This window comes from Cottoperca gobio, chromosome 22, assembly GCF_900634415.1.
Source record: "Cottoperca gobio chromosome 22, fCotGob3.1, whole genome shotgun sequence".
Lineage (NCBI taxonomy): Eukaryota > Metazoa > Chordata > Actinopteri > Perciformes > Bovichtidae > Cottoperca > Cottoperca gobio.
Window position 1 is genome coordinate 8,679,116 of NC_041376.1, and position 23,878 is coordinate 8,702,993.

The 23,878-nt window shown below is 39.9% G+C and overlaps 1 protein-coding gene across 3 annotated transcripts; it reads left to right on the plus strand.

Annotated features, from left to right (window-relative positions):
• impg1b (interphotoreceptor matrix proteoglycan 1b) lies at positions 1 to 23,637 on the plus strand. 3 transcript variants are annotated; one of them, XM_029459964.1, is made up of 17 exons: positions 1 to 551; positions 1,623 to 1,681; positions 7,866 to 8,081; positions 9,240 to 9,406; positions 9,506 to 9,534; positions 9,863 to 9,897; positions 10,021 to 10,067; positions 10,190 to 10,339; positions 11,472 to 11,530; positions 11,828 to 12,021; positions 12,118 to 12,468; positions 13,950 to 14,575; positions 19,915 to 20,134; positions 20,523 to 20,733; positions 21,421 to 21,606; positions 22,367 to 22,450; positions 22,971 to 23,637. In XM_029459964.1, the coding sequence occupies exons 3-16, from the start codon at positions 8,036 to 8,038 to the stop codon at positions 22,404 to 22,406; spliced, it is 2,361 nt and encodes a 786-aa protein (XP_029315824.1). In that variant the 5' UTR covers positions 1 to 551; positions 1,623 to 1,681; positions 7,866 to 8,035; the 3' UTR covers positions 22,407 to 22,450; positions 22,971 to 23,637. The 3 variants fall into 3 exon arrangements, with proteins under 3 accessions (XP_029315824.1, XP_029315825.1, XP_029315827.1); XM_029459965.1 differs by lacking the exon at positions 1,623 to 1,681; XM_029459967.1 differs by lacking the exons at positions 22,367 to 22,450; positions 22,971 to 23,637 and adding an exon at positions 20,924 to 21,074 and having other exon boundaries at positions 21,421 to 21,541.
• Positions 23,638 to 23,878: the final 241 nt, after the last annotated feature.

A 23,878-nucleotide genomic window follows, 5' to 3' on the forward strand; every position in this document is an offset into this window, starting at 1 on the left:
TGATGGCAGGTGCGGCCACATTAGCTGTTGCCTAGCTACATTTTGATTGGCTATTTGCAAAGACCTGTAATCATTTGCTCATAGCTGTCAGAAGTTAGTATTCATTTTGTTGAAGCTAGTAATTGAATGGACCATTTGGATTATCTTCTACAACACACATATGAAAGTCTTCCTTTTAAAGTAAAACTTGAGATTTAACGAAACACCTCGGTGCCCAACAGCCGCAGGATTACAAGCCGCTGGTAAACAAGGGTTCTCCAGGAAAAAATGGCTGACTGCTAATTAAGCTGCTAGCTTAACTGCTAGCTTGTCAGACAAGACATTTGCTTCCTGTGTGTGCTATTATTTGGAGGCGATGGTACCTGGTCAAGAACAGGCTTTGAGGATCCCAAGCATCTTTCTGAGAGGATTACCAAACATGAAAGCAGCTGTGCAACGTGCTAAAATTCAGCTTGTTGCAAAGCTAACACCACGTCAACGTTGACCAAACTGACAGCGCATACAAACAGGAATTGAACAGTTACGTTATAACAGCACGTCGAGGAGAACAGGTATGCACCCAGTGGGATTATAACCTGTGTTAAACTGTGAGAGGAAATATCGCAATATATAAAATAGTTAAATATTGTAATTTTCTGGTTTTACATATTTCCAAAGTAGTATGTTAATTGAGTTGTCCCTCCTAAAAACGCCACTGCACACATGCTGTAGCCTCTACAGATCATGGATGTAACAGCAGAGGTGTTTCAGACTCTGCCAGCCAGAGACTCTTAGGCTCTGTCCCTAATGAAATAACCCCTTCTGACAGATGGCAAGTACCACTTTCCCTCTGTTGCATAATTTAAACTGACCTCCCTAATTGGACGATGATTCAAGTCATCAGCCAGGGGAGAAGGTCAAGCTTGTCTGAGCAAAATCCTGGTTAAAACTGACAAGGATTTGTTTATCTTGGGAAAAATATCAAAGTAACTCATGAATATACAGTGAATCTAAGAATACATTATTAATCTACAAGACCCAGCTACAAGATAAGACTGTTTTTATGCATAAATGAAGCTAAAATTCAACAATGATGTTACATTAGTGTCATCTTATTTAAACTTGATAATAATGCTTGGGGCTGAATGTCACATTTATTCTTAATCCTCACCCTGAATCTAAAATCTTTGACTTAATCTTAAACTAGACCGGATCTGTGACCCTGACCCTAATCCTGAAGGATTTGGGTCATGGTCATTGGGACAGGTTTGAATATACAACATATGCAAAGTTTGTAACGGAGCGCTCACCATTTTAAACTTTGTTGATGCATGTATAGTTTAATGTAAAATCTCAGTTTAAGTGACGTGTGGAGCTGAAGTCTGGAAAGACCTATGTAAAGAAAAAGCAGAAATCCTCACAAATGTCAGTGTGGGTGTACTGCGGCCTCTTTCAGAATAGACATATACAGTATATGAAGATAGTTTGGTTTGATAATCTTCTCAACCCCACTGTTAAAGTGTTAAAGTCCATGCTAGTGGAGATGAACAAAGTCTAAATATTTTATTGTGATTATCCCGTTTAATTGAAATTGAAATTAATGTCCACATTAAATGTTTTCTCTTTTTTTTTTTTGCTGACAGCCATTTTGCTTCATGAATGCGCGGTTAGAGGTACCATGCAGAGCTTTTGACCACGAGCGGTATGTAGAGCATTGATGTCATATATTGTATCAACATTACCCTGATCTTTGACCAAACATTGGAGAGAAGTAAGATAAATGTGTCCCTCAGTAATCAACATAGTAACACATATACATATTGAATATGACTGTGAAATATAACTATCTCATTTTGAATTCACTGCATGTGTTGGCTGTCTTATTTTAAAGCTAAATTGCAGGAAATTAAATGTAACAATAAAACAAGTTGCTAAAACAGGTCCGCAGTAGGTTTGCCTAGGTGTTACCTAGTTGGTGTTACACTCGGGCATACACTGATTGCATTACTTGCTCACCACCACCGACATCGTTTTGTTTTAAAAAATATATTAAAAAAACTCATGAAGTTAAGTTTTGCGTATCAGCCCCCACACTCATCATATAAAAACTTGTTATTAATACTTAGTAGGACCACGGACGCACCAATTATAAACTGGAAGTGTCTGCTCCGTGCAGCAGCAGAGTGGCAGATCTATAATTTTACGTGACAAGAGTAAAGAGAGATGACTGACAAGATGATGGCGGAGGATTTCGGGGTCAAAGCAAAAGTGGCTATTAGGCATTATTTTGGATTTAAACCCAATGCTAACAGGGAACCTGCTGATGAAGAAGGTGACAGCATCTGGAGGCAACACCCATTACACACAAGAGTAATGGGCTCCGCAGTGAAAGATCAACTGGAGAGGACAGACACAGTCATCCAACGTTAAAGATCAGAGTAAATGCTCTACAGATATTAAGCATAATCGACAAATATCTTTTTTTAAATAATAAGTCGTTTTTTTTAACATAATCGGTAGCACCGTTGTGGTCACAAGTTTATTAACCGGTGGGAAAAACATCCCCACCGTGGCACGCCTTTGTCAGCAGGAACATGTAGTTAGTAACTGACATGTTAGCCACGACAACTGCCTCCAAGTGGCCAAACAACTGAATGATACTGCTTTAAAATGTGTCACTCTTAATGGAGCTACAATCATTAGTTAAGATTACTGTGTCAGAAAACAGCCTGAATGGATTATGTTGCTCTTGAAGAGGCTTATTTACTGCAGCAAATTGTTAACGACCAACAAGGGCGGCTAATCCTCTTCACAGGAAGAGGCTAGGGTGGAGACTAACAACATGGAGCCTTCCCCCCCTGATACACCATAACAGGAGAGGCCACACATGCTTACACTATGTCTACTCACTTCTTTCAACACAGCCATCACCTGCAGCATCCAAACCTGCAGAGAGAATAGAGGAAGAGAATCCTTGGCGGAGAGACTATCATATTCCTGCTTCTTTTTTTCTTCTGTGAAGTGACGTCAAAATATATTTGGATCGGACAAATATGGAATAAGTGAGCATCAAAAAGATACGTCAGGAAGTGGACTTGGGTTCATTGGTTCCTCTCCTTCACAGGTGGAGGAGGAGGATCAAACAGGTGCGTCTCCCACATTCAACACACAACACAAGGAAGGGGCCAGGGTAAAATGTAGACTCTGCTCTTTACAGTCAGAAGAGAGGCCTGAATGTTGCTGTGCAGCTAGATTAGGAATGAGGCCCATTATTAAAATGTTAGCTGGTTGAACAGTACAAAACAAAAACTGCAATCCTGACCTCACTTGGCACCCTAAATTGTTGGCACAAGAGGCAGGACAAATAGCAGGATTTGCTTGTGGGCACCCATGAAGGATAAATCTAAACTGAGAGAGAAAAGAGGAAGAGTTTAGCAGTTGGACAGTGACATGTAGGTGGATAAAAACAGAGGCTGGGTGTCAGTGATCTACTCGGGGCGACTCTGGCGAGTAGTTATCTGGTCTAGGCTTGTTGGCAGATCCCCAAGTTTGTTCAGCTGACAGATGAGGGTCCAGAAGGTGGCTAACAGGATGAGGCCAGGCGGCCACGTGGCCCCGCAGGGATTACAATCAGCAAGAAGAAGGTAAAGAGATTAGACTCAAAACTGAGCCTTCTTTTTTAACCTCGTCACTGTTGTCACACTGACAGCGTAGAAGGAAACTCCTGAGACAAAAATTCCATCTGTAAACCGTCTCTCCTTCCCGTTACCTCTCCTCCCTCCCCGGCTCTCTCTGCTCATCCACCCATGCAGCCGCCTCGGTTGTCTAGGATCTAACTGCTGCTGAAGAACTGATCTGGAGCACAGACAGGAGTGGACTGGACACCCTCCTTTTGGTACGTGCTAACAAGCTGAAGACCTTGTCGGCACAGATGAGGAGACTGTTGAACGTTCTGCTAATGGACTCAAGATAAAGAGTTTCTGGATTTTGTTGTTATTTGCAACAATTCTCTTTACAAATGACAACTTCGGGCTTGAAAACCACATAAATTAGCGCATCATGCTTTTGAAGTCAGGACTATTCTTCACTTTGTGTCTGTTTACCCTCCAAGCAAGTCGGATCAAAGGTAAGAATCCTATAGGGAGGCAGGTATTCCTGTTAACTTAGTTGAGAAATGCTGTTTATTTCCACAAAGTTTCAGTAGTTGCATGATCATTCTGTCAATAACCTAATAAGCCATTAATATATTTTAAAAGCCTCTTTTACACACCTGACCCAAGGAGGATCACATTTTAGAAAAGGTTTACTTTGTTTAATGATCCACTTCAAGGGCAACAGGGTTTCCCAGTTATATTTGGGTGTGATTCTGCTATTTTCAGATCTCTCTCTCTACAAACTATAAAATGCTAACTCATCCTCAAACAGATCTTTGATGTTTTTTAGAAAATGTCAAGCAGCTAGGGTGCCACTTTTAGGGTCATGAATATTCACCATTAATTAAATGGGCAGATACATATAATAGATGTTAACTGAGAAAGATAGCATCATTTCACCAGCGATGACATTTGCGTCCGCACTGGTTGGCTTGTTCAGTGTGATGTGCCCGGGTGAGCTCATTATCCTGAAGGAAACAAAAGCCATTCTGTTCCCAGTGTCGCAGGACGCTAATCTTTTCTGGCTTGTAATTCTGCTGTGAGGTCTTTTTGCGGCTGCACTGGGCATTATGGACCACTCAAACACTCCCTCCTCTCGCTCAGGCCCTCGTGTGTCTGCATGTGCAAGTCAGGCTTCAAGCTTACCGGTTTCCAAAAATGTAAATGTTTTGCTGGCTTGACTATTAATGAAAGCACACATGATTTGGCTGAATTTCAGGCCAGCTTCTGACCCGCTGAAATGTTTGGAAGTGGAAGATTTGTTTGCGTGAATGGGTCTGCCTGACACTGAACTGGGGGATATCTGCCCACAAAGCTACAGGCTGCATTGTCAATGACCACACATTCTGTACATGTTCTTGGTATCGGGCCAAATTTGGATTTGAGGAAAACAATATTGTTCATTGTAGAGGTAATTATTTGCATGTATTACAGTGATTAACACACATTTTTATTTTCTTGCTCTATCATTTATGTTATGCAAAAATCAAAAATCAAAAATTCATAATGGGAACATGCAGGTTATTTGTAATCACTATGATCTGTAATTATCACAATTATACAGTTTTACAATGACTTACCTATACTTCTATATGATCAAACAAAAGAAAACCAAATAAAATGTAGTTTGAGCGAATCAGCATGCACTCAAAGATTCTAACTTTAAAAGACATTAAAATAGGAATTTGTCATTTATCTTTAAGAGATATTAGTAAGGTTTCATTTTCACAACAGGCTCATCAGTTAAAAGTGTCTTGCTCGTCCATGGGGAGAACCTCACACATCTTGCACCAACATCATTAACAGTGATGAATGTGTGGAACCAGGGGAAACACTGTGTAGCACAACATGGAACAAAATGACACCACATACACAGGATCAGCACTCGGCTTATCATATGAAAGCTGCTCACTGTTTCAATTCACCTCTAATGTTGCCTTTCTTTCAAAATAAGAGCACACTGTTACCCAAGATAACTTCATCCAGAGTTTACAAATCAATCCTCAAACTCCTTTTTTTAAAGGACCAGTTAGCTGGATGTAAATAAACAGGATCAGTTAAGTCTGATATCTGCTTGTTAGCCTGAAGTAGTTAAGCTACATTTGAAGAACAGGGCACAGGCATGCACATTAGTATGCTTTGACAACATACAGGAGGTGCATAGGAGGAACCACACAAACCTATATAATGCAATGCAACATCCACCACAAACTATGACCTAGAATGCTGCAAGGTTAACGTCTCTGTCAGTCTCAGCAGAACACAACATTTTAAGGTAGTTTTTGTGTGTTTGATAGCATCTCCAGCTAATCCATCGTAACACATATTCAAGTCACAGAGACATGACAAGACAATTTGTGAGAGGTACAACGATGTTTCCATGTTTCAGCGGAGTTGGTTCATTATATAATATAGTACAATGACATGTCACATTCCATGTTTAACAAAACAAATATGGCGACACAAAAAAAAAAAAAAATGACATAATGAGCCCATCACAGTTCAGGTAGCCCAAGGGGATCTGTTGCTATGTTATACAGTTAGAAATGCAAAGAAACAACAGTTTATACAATATTTATACACAACAAAGAAAAGCAAGACATCCTCTCCCATATCCAGCATGTTTGTCATTTTTGCAATTGTTTTGACTATCAACAAATTGATTAATTAATTAATCATCAATGTAATCAGAATGATCCGAATAACAATTCAATACAACTGTTTCATTAATGTTTTACATCCAGACACACCGTTAATGTCTCATGCTATATATCTTCATTAATGTTGAAGGGCTCATGTGTTGCATTGCATCAGCTTATACACGTGTTAGTGATATTGTGTCCCACTCGTGGATAATGCAAATACACAGACTTGGCGCTTGCAGAATGCTCTGGACTCTTTCTGTATTGTTGTTGTTCTGCTTGTGGTCCAGTGTTCACCATTCTAGACGATACTAAGTTTAGATCGCTTGACTGCATGGCTGTTGTGAAAATGTGGTATTAATGTATGAATATGTACCTCTTATCTTGTTTATCTTTGCTAAAATGCTGCATCTCCAGCTAAAAGCTCTGTGTCTGATCAGTGATTATATAATTAACACTCCCTGCTCATTTTATTTTCATTCTGTCTCCTGTTCCAGAGGGGGCACAGTCTATCATTTGGGTCCAATGACCTCGGGTCTGTGTGGCTCATAAATCCTGGCTTATTGTCTTAGAAAGTCGTCTGAGGTCTGCCACCTGGCATCACAATGAGTCTCTTTCTTCTAAAATAGCATTATTCAATGGGGTGACTGGGCCAGAGAAGGTTGACGGGCACACTGGCTTCCTGTAATGCCTGAACAGTGTGGCTGAGCTCGTTCTCTTTACTAAGGTGATCAGAAAACGAGGGCAGTTCTCCTCATAATGTGTGCAGCTTCTCACTGAAATAGCCCTGTCTCTGTGTGTTATTGCTTGAGTGTTTTCGTGGAGCGTGATTTTTTTTGTTAACTACTAAAATCAGATGGTTATATCCACCTGTGCCTCGTTTTAATCTCTTTGAGGTTTGCTGTGCACGCACACCCTTGTGTTAGCTGTAATCCTTATGCGTGCATTTCTGCACATTCACGCCTGGACACTGCCCAGCACAACCTCTTCCTCTACACTGTTGGCCACTGACCAGCTTCAGTGATGCAACGTGGGCCAAGTTGCCCAAGGGCATCTCAGAAAGCGCTCCTCGAGGGAGAAGACAGTGTTACTCATCCGCTTCCTCTACACATTTGTGCACTTTCCTAGTATTCTAACACAAACCAGCCCTTATAGGCTTCAGTCCCCAGACATCTTTACACTACAGTGAATTCAAAAGCTCAAGTAACTCATTGCACCTTTTTAATTGGTATAAAGTCACACGTACAGAGGATTTGTTTCTGTTATATTGTCCCAAAATAAACTCTCAGGGGCCCTCAAGTGTATAATATACTTTTCACTGCAAAAGCAGATGATGCTCTGTACAGGCAGCGGCAGAGCAAGCAGCAATACATTTACAGTAAGACGGCTGTGATGTAATACTCCTCAGTGGTCGTTAGTGCTACATATATGACATCACTGTGAAACCATTGGGGTTGTTGAACATTGTGTGTGAACTAAATGTCAGCTACCTATGTGCTTACATGTTTTATGTTTCCTCAAGCTTCATGTGCTGAATACTGTGAAAATGATTATATTTCTAAACTTACATCTTCACTGACGGCTCTTGCAGACATACATGACCACGGTTTTTCCGGACTCAGGGATGTGAAGTACCGACACTTTCTAGAAGCCTCCCGACCGATTAGACACACCACAAATGTCAGAGCAGCGCACGATGGGAGTCGGACGAAGAGGTCGGCGCTCCTGACCACGGGGGTCAAAGTGTGTCCCCAGGAGACGATGAAAGCAGTCATCGGCAGCCATCGGGCCTATTACAAGCTCAGAGGTAAACTGTTATGTGAGCTTATACTGGAAATGAAGTTACAGTTTAACTTATTGCATGATTATGAAATGAATAAGCCTTTTCTAAAACTCAGTGATTCAGTGTCAAATGAGAATAATGCACCTAATCAAACAAACAGCTGTCTGCTTTGATGTTTGGTGCAGTTGGAACCTTTTTGAAAAGATGATAAAGATTTTCTAATCCCCTCAAATATGTATTATTCTCTAAATCTGATCAATTGATGTACATGCACATTCTGTTTATTGTTTGTCTTAATTGCTTAGAGCATGTTAACATTCACATGACGCCATGAAAATGTTTCAGGGATACAAATACTGAGGCACTTGATATAATTAAGTTATTATTGGACAAATATTCTTTGTCCAAGAGGGACAACTTGTGGAAGAGTTAAGAGGCAACGATTGCCACATTTGCTGTTACAATGGAACAAGTGATACAAAGTGTTCCACAACAGCTGCTGTGGCGTATGATTTTAAAACGAGACAGATTCATTTGGCGTATTGGATGTAATCTCTTCGCTCCAGAAATGAGTTTGTCAGAGAATACTTTTCCCACAGGCATTACGATATCTGTCATTGTGGAGCTTGTTTCCCGCACAGAGGCAGATAAAACACACTTTAGCTTCAGGGGGTCTCTGTGCTCATGATTTTAATATTAACAAAAATGTCATGGACATACCAACACTCAAATAAACATTTACTGAAGCAGGCAATCTTACCTTTTTGTTCTGTCCCAATTATATCGTGTTAAATATATTCTGTGATTTATCAAAGCATCGTGACATCGCAGACTGTTATGTGATGTGCGTTCAAATGTTATGCTGCACTGAAATGTTTCTCTGAGGCGAACCATAATCTTATAGAAAAATCGCTAAAGCAAACATGCAGAGATGCCAAGATCAATACCAACAATCTTCTTTATCCTCAATCATTTGATTTCTCCACGCTGTAATTTCAACACTGTCTTCCCTTGTTACAATCATCATGCCACGTCTAGTCATCCTTTTATGCCTTTTTGTTTAACATAATATTAGACGGTGTCTCATATTCATACTTATTTGTGAGTTTGTCGTATTTTTCTTCTAATGTTTTGTGAGAAAAGTCACTTGAACTTTTACAAAAAATGACGACATCTCTTCAGTTTGTCAGGAAGCGATTTGGGAAGCGTTTCGGATCTTCTTGGACAGAGTCCCAAACTCAGAGGAGTACAGAGCCTGGCTTTACACATGCCAGCATGAAAACCTCTGCATGGACGACCTGGCCCAGAACTTCAGCAGCTCTCAGGAGCATCTCGACCTCGTGGCCAGTGTGAGTCCAGCAGCCGAATATCTTCAATATTTCATACCGCGGGGCTCTTCAGTCTCAGTGTAAATCTGTGATCGTGAATAACTTGTTTCTTATTTCCAGAGAATATCTGAGCAAGTGGAAATTGAAGGGTAGGTGCAAATGTCCTTCTTAAATGTTGTGTTTAATGTGAGTTACCTGTTTTAGAATATACTTTTAAAGCAAAATATGTTCACATTTTGTGTCTGTTTTAAATGATTGGTTAATAATGATCAGTGTTTTCATGTCTGGAGAGGCAATGAAAGCATCAGAGGATTCATTCGCACCTCAAAATGTTCAAAACCAACTTTTTTGTTTATTTACTTTTATACTACTAAGCGTTTGCTACCTTAGCTAGAAGAAGTAAGATTGGGGATTTTATGCATGATTAAATATTGGTTTTATGCGTAAGGACTAACCAAAATATATATCTTTTTTCAGAGTTTTTGCTGGAACCACGGAGTCGGGAAGGGATTGTGAGTTGAACACTAACGCACCAATGTGTAATGAAAGCAATTCAATTTCTTTATGAACTTAGCAGCTATTAAAACATTTTCATAATATCATAAATTAACTAGCGAGTTGCTGTTTTGTCTCAGGCACCTGGACACCCCCACTGATTCTGTTTCCAACTGAGGACAACTTGGTAAGTTAACCCGCAGAGTTTCATAATCAAATTTCACCGCTTTAAATATTGAACAATCTAAGCATGCAACAAATCCGTTGGCACTCGTCTAACAACAATGTCATTTGGCTTTTCTTTGCCAGATCCAAGAAGACCCCAACATGATCAAAGAGAACTATGAGGAGTACATTATCGAGTTCAGTGTCACCATCGTGGACCCGGCATTCAGCCGGCTGGTCAGTAACCCACAGGCAGTGGAGTACAATGACATCAGACAAGAGCTGACAGACAAGGTGAGAGCCGAGTGTGAGTCTACAGACCCACAGTAAATGTTAGCTGTCTGCTTCTTTACCTTTCTGCAAACACAGGAAGCCCTGGAAGAGCTGTGTTTTTAAATAGGTTTTTAAGATCTTTCTGAGGGGGATGAAACCCTGAAATTCTACCGGATAAGAAGCAAGTGAGATCTTCTGTGGTTGAACTGTATTATTAAACTATTTCACGCTTGGCTTTTTCGGTCACCTGTAACCTCTTCGCAGACAAAAAAAAAGCCCCTTTCGTCTCGGCCTTTATTACTCTCCCATTATTCTTCAGTTCTTTCAAAGCAACACAAGATTTCTTACAATGGGATCAATGTGTTTGCCAGCTTCTATTCCCTTGTATTGTTAAGTGTAAAACTCACCGTGATTGATTTAACAGCTTTAAGGTCGCAAACCAGAGGACTTTAGGTAAGACTTCTAAATGACCACAAGCCTGAAATAGTAAGATCTAATCATATAGATAATCTCTGACTAAGAAGGCATCGACTGAGGCTTCAAACACCGCTCTTAGAATATCTTCTACTGCTGTAAAATGAACTGAACGTTGACTGTAAGAAGTAAACCACAGTGCAACCACTACAGAAAGGCAAAATATGCTTTGATGCGTTTTTTTCAATATGGTCAGAAATGCGAACAGTGTGCTTTAATACTAATTAGGTTCATTCTTAAAACTTTAATGTAAAGCCTGCAAACATATTGGAATTGATTGCCCTATTTAACAACTGTTGTTGATCATCTGCTGGATTAAGAAACAATAACTGCATCTGGATGTAGTTGTCCCCCCCACTCCTTAGTGTCCTCAGTGTTTCCACCTTTAGCTATCACCTGACCTCCACACCCAAATGCACACCTGTTCCCAATCCCCCTAATCAGATCCCGAACACATTAACAAGCAACTTCACTTTCTGCTTGGAAGGACCTTTTGCATTTGTGCTTGCCCGCCTGTTTGTCCCTCTTTTCTTTAGTGTCCCTGTATGAAAAATAACCACCTATTGAAAAATATTGGTATTTATTTCTGGCACAGTCAATCTTTTTAATATAACTTTACAGTGGCACGCGTGTCATGTTTAGTTTTTTCACACTCTCTTGTTTTTCTTTCCTTTTTTAGATGAAACGTGTATTTGAAAAAGTCCCAGGATTCAAAGAGATTCGTGTGCTGGGTTTTCGGTGGGTTTAGTTTTCTCAAAGGTTTTAAGAGTTTGGCACTTTACCACTTGTAATGTGTACAGCACCTTGTAATAATGATGAAATAACACAGTAAGTAAGATAAGAGACTCAAAACATACATTTCTTATGCTTTTCCCCTGACGTGACTTTTATTGAAACATTTTATTGCTCAAGTCTCAAGAGAAACTATAACATCCCCAAAAATAACCTCTCTTGGGATATAACTTGGTAAAGCAGACATAGCAGAGAGGTAAGTCTGTGATGAGAGTTTCTTACGTGATTTGTTGTGTTGGCCAGCTCCGAGGATGTTTCTGTGCGTTACGCCGTGGTCTTTAACGGAGAGACGGAGCTCAACGATGAGCCTGATGGTCTTGAGGAGCCTCAGACGGACGAGGATGTGAATGCTCCTAAACTGAAGCACATCATCGTAAATGCCTTGAGACGGGAGCCGTCACTACCGGTGGACATAAAGACACTCAGCTTTGAGACTGGTAAGCACAATATCACATTTAACTGAATGAAATAATAGCTTAGCGCTCAGAAAAGGATTTTCAATCTGTATAAATGTTTTAACTCTTCCTTTTCAGTAACTACAGTTTATCCCGTTGCGGAGCTCGGCATGAACCCTGTTAAGGGCGTTATGTCTGCGGACGAAACCACACAGGCGTCTACAGAAGACAAATCTCCCCCCCAAAACTTCTTTCCCACTGTGGCAGTGATAGAAAACTCTTTGGAAGCTTCTACAACCAAACCAGAAACACACACCTTTGTGCCTTTCATCCCAAACATCCTCCCAGAAAGCTCTTCTGCCGTCACTGATGAGACTCCTTTAATGTCAGCAGTCGAGGAGGAATCCACAGAAGAATCTGCGGAGGAGATGCCACCAACTGAGCGTGTCAACAGCGGTGAGGCTGAACCTGAAGAACAGGTGACGGACGGTAAGGCTTGTTCGTTAAAACATATTGGTTTTTTTTCTAAAGCAGGATGTTTAGGTTCAATCAGGAGTGACTCGTTTAAGTATTCAAAGCTTTTTGAGAAGCCGAACATTCAATTTGAGGTTTGGACTCCTTTTAGAGCTATTGACAGACAACAGGAAGAACCTCAGGATCGAACCACACTTTGCTATCATGATCTGGTTTCTAAGTCTCGATTTTGCTAATGGTGGGAAAGCGGTGGGGAGGATGCTGTAATATGTCTAGAGACACAAGATGCATGAACAGCTGATGGAGGTAAATAAAAAGAGCACATCCCCAGGCTTGAAAAGTAAGAAGGAGAAGTACATGTTAATCTTATTTGAGTGGATGAGAAATGTCTAAAAGTAATTGGATAAAAGAAGAAAATGGAGCCGGGAAGTAACTTCTTGGTAATGGAAAATGAAAGAGTGGATGAAGAATAATGAAATGAATCTTACTGAGTGAACTTGAACTGTGCTTAATTTTATTCCATTATTCTTAACAGTTTATTGGATTATTCTAGAATTGATCCACACTTACTGAAGTATCTTTTCCCTTTTTTGTGTATGTCCTCACATTATGTAACACTAGCTCCCTTTCTAATTATTAGCCCAAACCCTAAGTAACTTTAACTGGGTAATAAATGTTCAACTTAATTTAACACCATTTTGAGTGTCACATGAAACTCCAGACTTTCTAGTGACGCATTAATGTCCCTTCATTGTGAATTTCAGCACTGGACTGTCCAAATAAAGAGTGACCTATTTTTTCTTCTTTTTCTTACATATCTGCACAGAACACTCGCCTCTCATGGGAAATGGAAATGGCAGTACAATTAGACTTGATGCTTTGCTTTTGCACATGGAGATGCTCCCTGCTGAGGCAATGCATCATATTAAAACCCATTAACAAGCAGCAGCAGCCTGCTGGTGGTCAAGTCATTACAAACTCGTGCTGTGCAGCCACATTTTGTTCAAACCGGCAGAACTGCATTTTAAACCCTAGTGGAGTTTCCAAAGATATCGAAAATATCAGGCCTGTCAAGCTGAGTCTGGGGTACAAGAGTGTAAAATGATGCACAAGACATCTACTGTATTTAAATTTGATGGATCGGTGCAGCCATAAAGAAAAGTCTTGGGTTTATAGTATACTGTCACACAGTTTCAGCTTCGGTTTTTGTTTACGATAATGACCCTGCAGGCTATCCTCTGCTTCCAGTCTTAATGCTACGCTAGGCTAATCACCCCCTAGCTCTTGATTTACCTCACAAGTATCAAACACCTTATTTGACTTTTAGAAAAATGTCCCAACTCCTAATCTTGCTGTCAAATTATCAATGCAATGAGATATAAGATGAAAACAGCGTAACATGATGTGTCTATTAGTTTACCTGTATACTTCTTTCATACTTAAAATAACTCCTTCTGGTCATACAACTTATTTTCTGTTATGTCTTATTTTACAAGAACCTGAACCAGTTGATGGGGTTCCTGAGGAACATCCAGAGCAGCATGAGGACCTTCCATTAGCAACTCCAGACTCTCAACCAGAAGAAGTAATTGCTGATCCACCTGTTGAGCTAGAGTGTACAGATATCACAGTTACTGAGATATCTGTCATAGAAGCAGCAGTCCCAGTCTCTACGCCATCATCTCATGAGGATGTTGTCCACGGCATTGAACCAGAAACGGATGTGGAGTATTCGCCGCCTCATGTAGAGAGCGGTGAAGCCCCAGAGGACAGAGTTGAGTCTGGTGGAGGGCAAAGTGTGTCGACAGACATGTCTCCTGAGAACTCAAACATTCAAGACGATGTAGAGTCAAGTCAGAACAGGACGGAGGCGAATATGACCGACTCTGTGGAAGAAGAGAGCGGTAGTGGATTCCCCTCAGAGTCTGACGAACGCCCGCACGAATCCACAGCTGCACCGGCCATGAGACAAGCCAACACCCCTCTGATGACCGCGGTGGATAAGGGCAAAGAGTTAGTTGTTTTCTTTAGCTTGAGGGTCACTAACATGATGTTTTCTGACGACCTGTTCAACAAGAGCTCTCCAGAGTATAAATCACTGGAGAATACCTTTCTTGAGCTGGTAGGTACACAAGCTTTTGTGCTGGATATCATGATTTTGCATGTTTCATTCTCATATTTGCTTTCGTAGCCCGAGCTGAAACGTGTGATAAAAGTACATTTGTGTAAAACTTGGTTTTAAATTATATTTTAGTAAGAGTAAAACTATTTAACTGTAGCCCCAAGTTGGTGCTTAATCTAAATCGTGTTGTCCTGCGTAAGTGAGGATGCACTTTGCAGCGAGCCTTATCCTAAACTTAAAAAGAACAGTAAATTATAATTTTATATTTTTCAACAAATTTTGTTTTTATATAAAAGTGTTATAAGGCTTTAATTTCAGACGAGCCCTTGTGTCAACAGTATAAAGAAATAATTCTGTTTCAATTAGACACAGCACTCTGGGTCCAGAAACTCGCCAAACCCTGGAGCTTCCAGTAAATCTGGGCCTGGGAGACAGAAGATTTTAGCCTCCATACCGGTATTTTTTTTTTCCATATTGGAACTACATCTCCAATGCCTCAAAGAGAGCATGACCTTTCTATTTCTTAACTAACCTTTTTGAAATGCAGTATCTAACAATCTGAAAGCACCTAACATTTCTGAAGTACTCAGCTTTAGTTTTCAGCTTTGCTTTTGCCCTTACATTAGACATTAGACCTTCCTGCTGCAGCTAATCATGTCTATTGTTTGTTTTTATTATCTGTAAGTTTGGTTCTAATGTTGGTGAGTTTGCTTTTGTGTGTTTTGCCTTAATTTTTTTTGAATTGTGCTAAACTTTTGGCTTTTTCAGGGACTGTTTCGATTCTGTTTGATATATTTCAGCATGTCATTTTGTACAATTTGTGTCTGCAAGGAATTTGTCAAAGTTTCTGGGCTATAAACTCAAAAGAGGCTTCTGAAAAAATAAATAAATTTAAAGAGGTAAACATGCAAAATGGTCTAAATTACCAGTACAAAAGAATATTGATACCAGTGTCATATCTTTTGATTCAATATATAGCTGGAGCCAGCAGCCAGTTAGCTTAGCATAAAGACAAACAAGAGGAAATGGCTAGCATGGCTTTGTCCAAAAATCTCCCCTAACAGTTCTTCTAAAGCTCTTTGTGGTTTCTGATCATGTCGACCTAACGGTGACAACAAAACCTCTGGAAGTGCCCCGCCAAGAAATAGTCCGGCAACGTGACAACCTGTAAAATCACAAATCGTCATTTCTACACTTCAACTTTTGTGGTGGATTTTGTTGCCTCTGCACAAAGCCAGGCTAGCTGTTTGCAGTGTTTATGCTAAGCTAAGCTAACTGGCTGCTGGCTGGAGCTTCATACTAAGTGGGCACAGATAGTGAGAGTGGTGTCAATCTTCTCATCTAACTCTTGGCAAGAAAGCAAACCAGCATGTTTCCCAAAATGTTAAATTATTAATTTATGGAACGGCATTGTAAGCAACACATCTGTCATTCCTTTGTAGAGACCAGCTCTCTGATGTGATATACTACAGAGATGCTGCTCGTGGAAGTTGCTTTGTATCATCGTGAAGCACGCACTCGTCATTATCTTTCAGTTGTGGAGCTATACGTTTGTGTTCATGTGCACAGTGTAAGTCTAGTTAAGCTAGATAGTTTCTTACCAACAAAATCCAAATTATAATTTTTTTGTACATGTGTTGCTGATATGTGTGTTTATGACATTGACCAGTGTGTTTTTGTGCATGTTTCGAAGCCTTAAAGATAGATTTGCAGAGTGAATGAATGAAATTAATGTGGAGCTGAATAACGTGATAATAGTAAAACTAAAAGGAAAGTGAAGCAGCGTCGTGCACTTTGTGTTGGTAAAACTGTATTGCTTTGTACATGGTAGAGAGCAACCTAGCCATGGGTAGTCTGAATCATGAGACCGGGGTCTGCCTTAGTCATTGTAGGACTGTAGGAGGTTTGTGACTTGTGGTAAGAAGCTTTAAGTAATTCTGCTCAGTTCCAGCACCACACACATTGTGCTATAAGTGGTTCCAATCGGCTTAGTGCGACATCAGTCAGGTTACATCTGTATGCATGTTGGTGTTCTGGACATACTATTTGTATGTACTACTGTAGGCAACAAGGCAATGAAATAAAATAGATCACAGATTGGTCGAGGTAATTTTGTCTCGGAGCATTTGTGTGTAAATGCACATATTTTTATCCACTGCGGGAATGTTCCCTTTTGTTCCATTTGTTATGGCAAATAGGCTACATTGCTGTTTTCTTTTCTTTTAAATAAGAGTTTTAAAATGTGCATTAGCTGCTGGCGAGTAGGTTGAGGAACCGGTGCCTTATTAGTGTGCATCAGAGCAAGAAGCATCACTTGACATCCTTATTTAGTTTCATGGCTTCCCCCGAGGACATATTTTTAGGCGCGTGTCCGGCAATCTGTGTTATGTAAAGGCCTCGGCCTCAAACCGAGGAGGTGCCTCGATACAAATTGGATTGTGTGTTTGCTGCAATGCCAAGGGGCAGAGGGAATGTGTGCTACTACAGGTGGGCTTATATTTATGATTCACTCTGGGTTTTTCTTTTTATGATATTCTCAGTTCAGATAAACACTTCATAAAGTGTTTTTTTTTTTTTTTTTAATTTTTCAAGGATTTTTGCTTATTTGTTATAGTTAAGTACAAGACTGTGAAAAGTTGAGGTTTTGATGATTCATGTTATGAATTGGATCTGTTTTTTTGTATTCTGACACAGAATGCATCATTTTCTCAATTTAAGTTTTAGGTTTCCAATTAGTTTTCATGGCATATACATAGAAATAAACAATGTCTGCACTGGACCAGAGGATACAATATGTAGTAGGGATACATAGACACACATTACACACACGGATGCATATTACAGGTGCAAAATCCAAATCAATAATAAAAATAACACTCCATCTCCAATCTTTAATGGTTGCCCAAACCGTGGTTACTTCAGCTTTCCTCATTAATGGACGTATTTAGCTTCCTGGCAAAAAACTAATGTGGTCAGACGTTTGAGCTGGTAAGTATTTGCCGTATGTCTATTCTTACTATCCTATTAGGAATAGTCAGTATAACTTCCTTTTAAATGGGCTATTTAGGCAAAGAAGTAACACATCTTTTGAACTGGCCTGGGCTGGTTTATAAAACACTGAAAAGCAGAAACAATACTGAATAAATAATATATATTCTGCAGCCCATTTAAATGGACATAATGTTTTGCTGGATATTGGACCCCACTGTACATTCACTTTCTCTCATATATATGTATACATATATATGAACTATTAGCCTACAGTGGCTTGCAATTCCTAATGTTTGCCTCTATTACTCCTGTACCTACTGGTTTGTGAAGCAACCAATAAAATTGGACATGGAGATTGGAATGACTTTATTTTCCACGGTAACCCATTTTCATGGCAGCATAATATTCTTTGTGACTTGTATAAAAATGTTCTCGACTTGAGAGAAGGGACGTATCGTCAGGTTTTCTCAAACAAGAACCAGTAGATACAAGTGTAACCTCAGAGAAGCATTTGTGCCCATTTCAGAGACTGAAATTATGGTTGCGTTTGTGTCACGCTGTCTGCAGTATTGTTCCTTAGTTCACAATACAGACTGCACTGAGGTTTGTTTTTGTGAAAGGACTCTGCTTTGACCTTGTGCGGAGGGCAACAGAGCTACAGATTGGTATCTAATCTGCAGTGTATGTGTCAGCGCTTGACATTTTGCATTGACACAAATGGATGACCAAACAGCAAACTCTGTGTCCATTTGTACTGCCGGCTGTTACCTATTTGTTTGGGATGCTGGATCCTCGTGTGCTTTCTCAGAGACTATTAGCTATAGGGAACTAGCTCCCGGTATACTGTCTGCCAGTGATAAGTGAAGTAACCCGATCAGAGCAGAGCTCCTGGAGGCCTCTTATCTCCTGCTTGACAGCCAGGCCAGCTAAAGCATCGTAATCTCTCCCTCTCACACTGCAGCTGTTTGATGTTTGCCTCAGCTGTAGTGAACGTTAAGTGGCTGGAAGGAGAGCGGTTCAGATCGATGAACATTGATGTGGGTCCATTACTTGGCCTGGTTGACTTCCTCCCCGTCTAAATCAGTGTGAGTCCATAGTCTTGAAAGATTGGCTGAGCTACAAGTCTGGACAATGTGGAAAGTTGTAAGATCTGAGTTGTAATGGGGATGCACAGATGTTTTCTGTGTGTTGTACGTTGTAATGCCTTAATTCTATGCCTTTTTTACATTTGAATATGTGATTTTAAGATAGTGTTTGCGTAACCATATCAAATCATGTTAACTATATTGAAGTCAGAGGCTGCAGACATGGAAGTTATTGCTACTCTGCTAAGCTAGGCTAACTCACTTTTAGCGAGACTAGTTCATCTGCTACTTTTATGGTAAAACGAATGCAAATGACTCAAATGTTGGTCCAATTAGAGGAAACATGCAGCAGAAAGTGTTTTTAAATTGGCTTCAGCTCAGTAGTTGCTGGAGTGTCACTGCAGTTGATTTTTTACCATATTTCAATCCCTCCAAACTTGCACATTTGTGTGGCCCAATAATTGATATATGATAAAACAGATGTCATAAAGTCAAAGATTCTCAATGTTAGCTATTTAGGTACTGCGTTTTGGCTTTGTAGAGCAGTGTAGGTGGGATAATGCAGAGATACTTAACCCGACAATATAGCATGCACATGTTACTGTGAGGCACTTAAAATAAAAGCCTTTTCTAAACGTCATATATTATAGATTTATTTTTGAAATTGTGATAGCTTTGATATCATGCAAGTCTTTTTAAGTGTCTCATCTACCATGTTTTCTCATGCTTTTCCTCGACTAGAAATAGCACGTTCTGTGTTCTTATATTAATGCTTAATGCCAAACCCTAATTATGTTCTCGATCTAATTACACAGTCAGCGCAGTAATGGCAGGATTTCATGCTTACATCAAAATTTAATTATGAACTATTCATAGCATTCTCACTGTAAAATGTGACCTGAATAATTCAAAATCAGCTACGACAACCTCAGTCCTGTCGTTGTGGAAGTAAAACCACAGGTAAATGTGGTCTCTGCCGCCCTGGTCTTCTTCTCCAGAGGATGCAGATCTTTACTGACGCTTGACACTGACATGAGTCTGACATAATTTCATTAACCTAGATATCTACGTTAGAATCTTTGTCCTAGGATTGAGATTGATTCCCTTTTTACCCTGTTAGATGAAATCTTGCTTGAGTGTTGCTTTCCAGGAATATTCCCTCACTGATCACTAACTGCACAGAAGATTAATCTTTTTCAAATAAAGACTAGTAACGGATGAAATAAAATGTTAATAATCTGCTTTCCTCTTGCTTCCTCACAGCTTCTACCATATCTGCAATCCAATTTGACTGGATTCAAGCAGCTGGAAGTTCTAAACTTCAGGAACGGCAGCGTTGTGGTGAACAGCAAGATGAAACTGGACAAACCATTACCTTATAATGTCACCGAAGCGGTTCACTGTGTGCTCGAAGACTTCTGCAACGCGGCATCTAAACGGCTCGACATCGAGATCGACAGTCGCTCCTTGGAAGTAGAACCAGGTGAAATGTCTTTGCTCTATTCAGTAGGATCTCTGTTGCATCCTATGTGATTACAGGATGTAGACATCTCATGCAGGGAAAAATGCACAAAATCTGTTCGTGCATTTAAATGCTCCTTCATGCCAAAAGGTCAGAGTACGTGTCCACAACACGCATCCTGTCTTTTACAGTCTGAAGGCGACGCGCAGTAGTAAAAATGTGATGGAAGAGTTCATGACTTCAGTGACCTTATTAAACGCACCGTATTGAAAGCAGACACAATCATTCACTTCAATCAAATCGGGTGGACACAGCGTTTAACATTAATGAGCCACCCTCTCTCTCTCTCTCTCTGGTCTCTACTTCTTCTACTCCTTCTTCCTCTCCTCTCTCCTATGTTGGTTTTCAGCTGACCAAGCAGACCCCTGTAAGTTCCTGGCCTGCAACGAGTTTTCACACTGCGGGGTAAACCATTGGAGCGGAGAGGCAGAGTGCATGTGCGATCCGGGCTACATCAGCGTAGACAGCCTGCCGTGTCAGAGCACCTGCGCTCTGCAGCTGGACTACTGCCTGAATGAAGGCCTGTGTGAAATAATCCCAGGGCACGGAGCCACCTGCAGGTACACGAAAGCTGACGAATGAAAGAAAAAGACAAATGGCGTGACCTCGGCTTGTTTAAAGGTTTTGCATTGTTAACTAGAGAATGTACTATATTACTGCTAACTTAAGTCTGAACAAATTCCTTTCTGTTTGGCAGCCATTACTTGACATTTGTTTCACCACTGTAACTTGCAACTATCTTTATGCAAGACATTTGAAGCACAGGCATGGACTGTATTGGAAACTCTTTCCTGATGGTGTATTCAAGGACGTTCAAGATTTGACTGCTGAAAATTGCATCCCCCACACTTCACATTCTCACAGTGTTAACTAACCATTGATGCTGTGCAGAGGATCCTGTGTATGTATTGGTTTTTCGCACTTATTATTTCTGTTTAGCAGTCATTAATCTTGGACGTCTGACATTTCTTAAATACACCAATAAAAACTGTGAGAACAACATTCATTTTGAAGAATGAAAAAGCATGTAGAGATCATCTTGCTTCCCTAGTTTGATATTGAAACATGGAATTATGAAGAAAGCATCTGTGATTTACTCGGTGTATGTATATTTATGACTACATCATTAGGTGTTTATTAAAGTTGCACTATTTTCCAGGAGGTAGAAGTCATATTATGTTCACTTTGTTGTGTAGTGCTCACAGGCTGCTTCTCTCTAATCTATATACGTCTCTCATCTCTTTCAGATGCCCTGTAGGTAAATACTGGCACTACCACGGAGAGCGCTGCGACGAGCTGGTGTCGATGCCGCTCGACCCTCCCCTGATTATAACATGCCTCGTGGGAAGCCTCTGCTTTGTTTGTGCCGTCATTGGCATTTTGTTATTTATTAACAAGAAATGTATAAAGTCCATAAAGGCTGTAACTTTGGTGTAAGTACAAGCCTCTTTTCTCTTCATATTTTCAACCGTTTCTTGTGTCAAGGTGTTACTTGATATTTATTCACCCCCCCTGTTTACATTGTAGGCACAGCCTTGCTCCCTATGCCTTTGAGAATACTTTGAGGGTGAACCCCGTATTTGAGAATGATGATGGTGTCTTAACTCAAGTGTCCACATTGCCATACCCTCCGAGCTCTGCTTCTTCCCAATCCCAAGAGTCTGAACGAGAATACTTTGCCTCAATTGAAAACATACATCTGAGTATTGAGGTACACGGTGCTTTATGTGCACTAAATGACTAAACTACTTATCTCAACTCCAGTAATATGAACTAATACGCTCTAACAAACTCTCAGCAAATAATTGGCTTGTTTTCCTTCCTCTCATCCTCCGTTTGTCAACTTTTATGTTGAATTCAAAGTTCTAGATACAAACCGTCTGATCTTTTAGTGGCATTAATGGGAAATGTAGATCAAGGACTTTCACTAGTTGCTTAAAGGCCTTGATCCACATCAGAAAAACATTTTTTAGAACCTTTTTAAGGTTAACACTATCCACAACTTTGGAGATTTGAATCCAACAACGGTGTATAGTTTCAACTCTGAACTCTGCAGTAGAGGCTGTCGTTATAACCTCCTGCGGTAGATCTTTCTTTCTGGCCGATCCTTAAATCGGAGATGCTTTTTGTTCACGTTGCCTCTGGGTTCTATGATATATTAATGTTAACACTGTCTACTCACTGTCTCCACAGATCCCCAGACAACTCTACACAACAAGATCAGAAAAGTTAGTCTCAGAAATGGTGGACTTCCATCACTGTATACCACACAATGAGGTGAGGATGACGAGCAACAACCTGGTTATTGATTTTGTAGATTTAAAGATACAAAGTTAAACCAGAAAAGTTAAAGGGAGAAATCGTGGGGACCTTCAGAGACCCCGTGCTTTAGACATAAATATGTGTAGTTTTGCGGATATTTAATAACAATAACCTTTTTATATCAAATATTTTACAGCACTGTGATGCGTACGAAGGTAAAACACCTGTGACTGATGCCGCATTTGCTTGTTGTTCACTTACAAACCTAATCAATTTAGACTTTCTGAGCAATAGCTTTAACATGATCTAAAAATAATTGAAAGGAAAATGATCAAATATTAATCTTAAAATGATTTCCATGTAGTAAAGTCTCAGTGCTTCTGCAATGAAAAAAGTCCCTTTCTTGTGTTTAAGTAAATATTTGATTGACTCAAATACAAATATCTTGTAGATAAAGTTACGAGGTTATTCTCTAATTTATTGCATAATTCCACTGGAATAAGACATTGTTCATCCTCCCTCTTGTCTCTCGTAGACGTGGCGACCACCAAATGAATCCAGAACATGCTGTCTTTTAAGGGCATCAGAAAACGAATGTTTTGAAGAAATGGTTTGAAGGCACCTTGTCGGTCTGAGGAGCCGCCGACACAGCGAGACACACACGAGCTAGCAAAGACTGAAGTTGCTGTTTAACTGTATATGGGATGCTATGGTACATGTGCGGGTACGGTAGACCAGTAAAGTATTGAAATTAATTGTTCATAGTGATCAAAGTGTCTTGTTGGACAGAGAGCTATGGATATCAAGGTGAAAGCGACTTAGGTTGTCTTAAAGTGGAACCTCATATTTATTCTATATATTGAATGGTAGGAACATTTCCTGTATATCCTTTGCAAAGGTTGTTCTTTCCTCACAATGAGGTATTTATTATCTACAAACCGATACACATGGTGGTATCTTCAGTTTAGACTGTTAAATGTTGTTTATTTTAATGCTGTACTTTACCATTGTCGTGTCCCAAAAAGAGAATGAATGTATAAGCTGTTGACTTGGGTCATGACTTATTGTTTATAGAAGTATTGGCTGCTAAACTGTATTTATCAGTCTGTCCTATTCAAAACAACTCTTCCAACTAATCATTTGTGTTTTGAGATCTGGATTTTTTACACATTTTGCATTGAAAAGCAAAGAATAAAATGTTTTTTGCATTAAAAAATGTGATGTTTTTTGACTCGAACATGTCTAAGCCACTTAACGTAAGAATGTTGAGAATATTTAGAGTGAAAGGCCAAGACGATAAACGGCAAAGACGTTTTACAGCCTGTTTTGCTCATTTTTACTAAAGGGGTGGCAATAATTCTGGAGGGCACTGTACTTATGGTTCATCAGTGTTTTTATAATCATCTATTGCTGTATGTTAATTCACCAAAGGCAGCAACACTT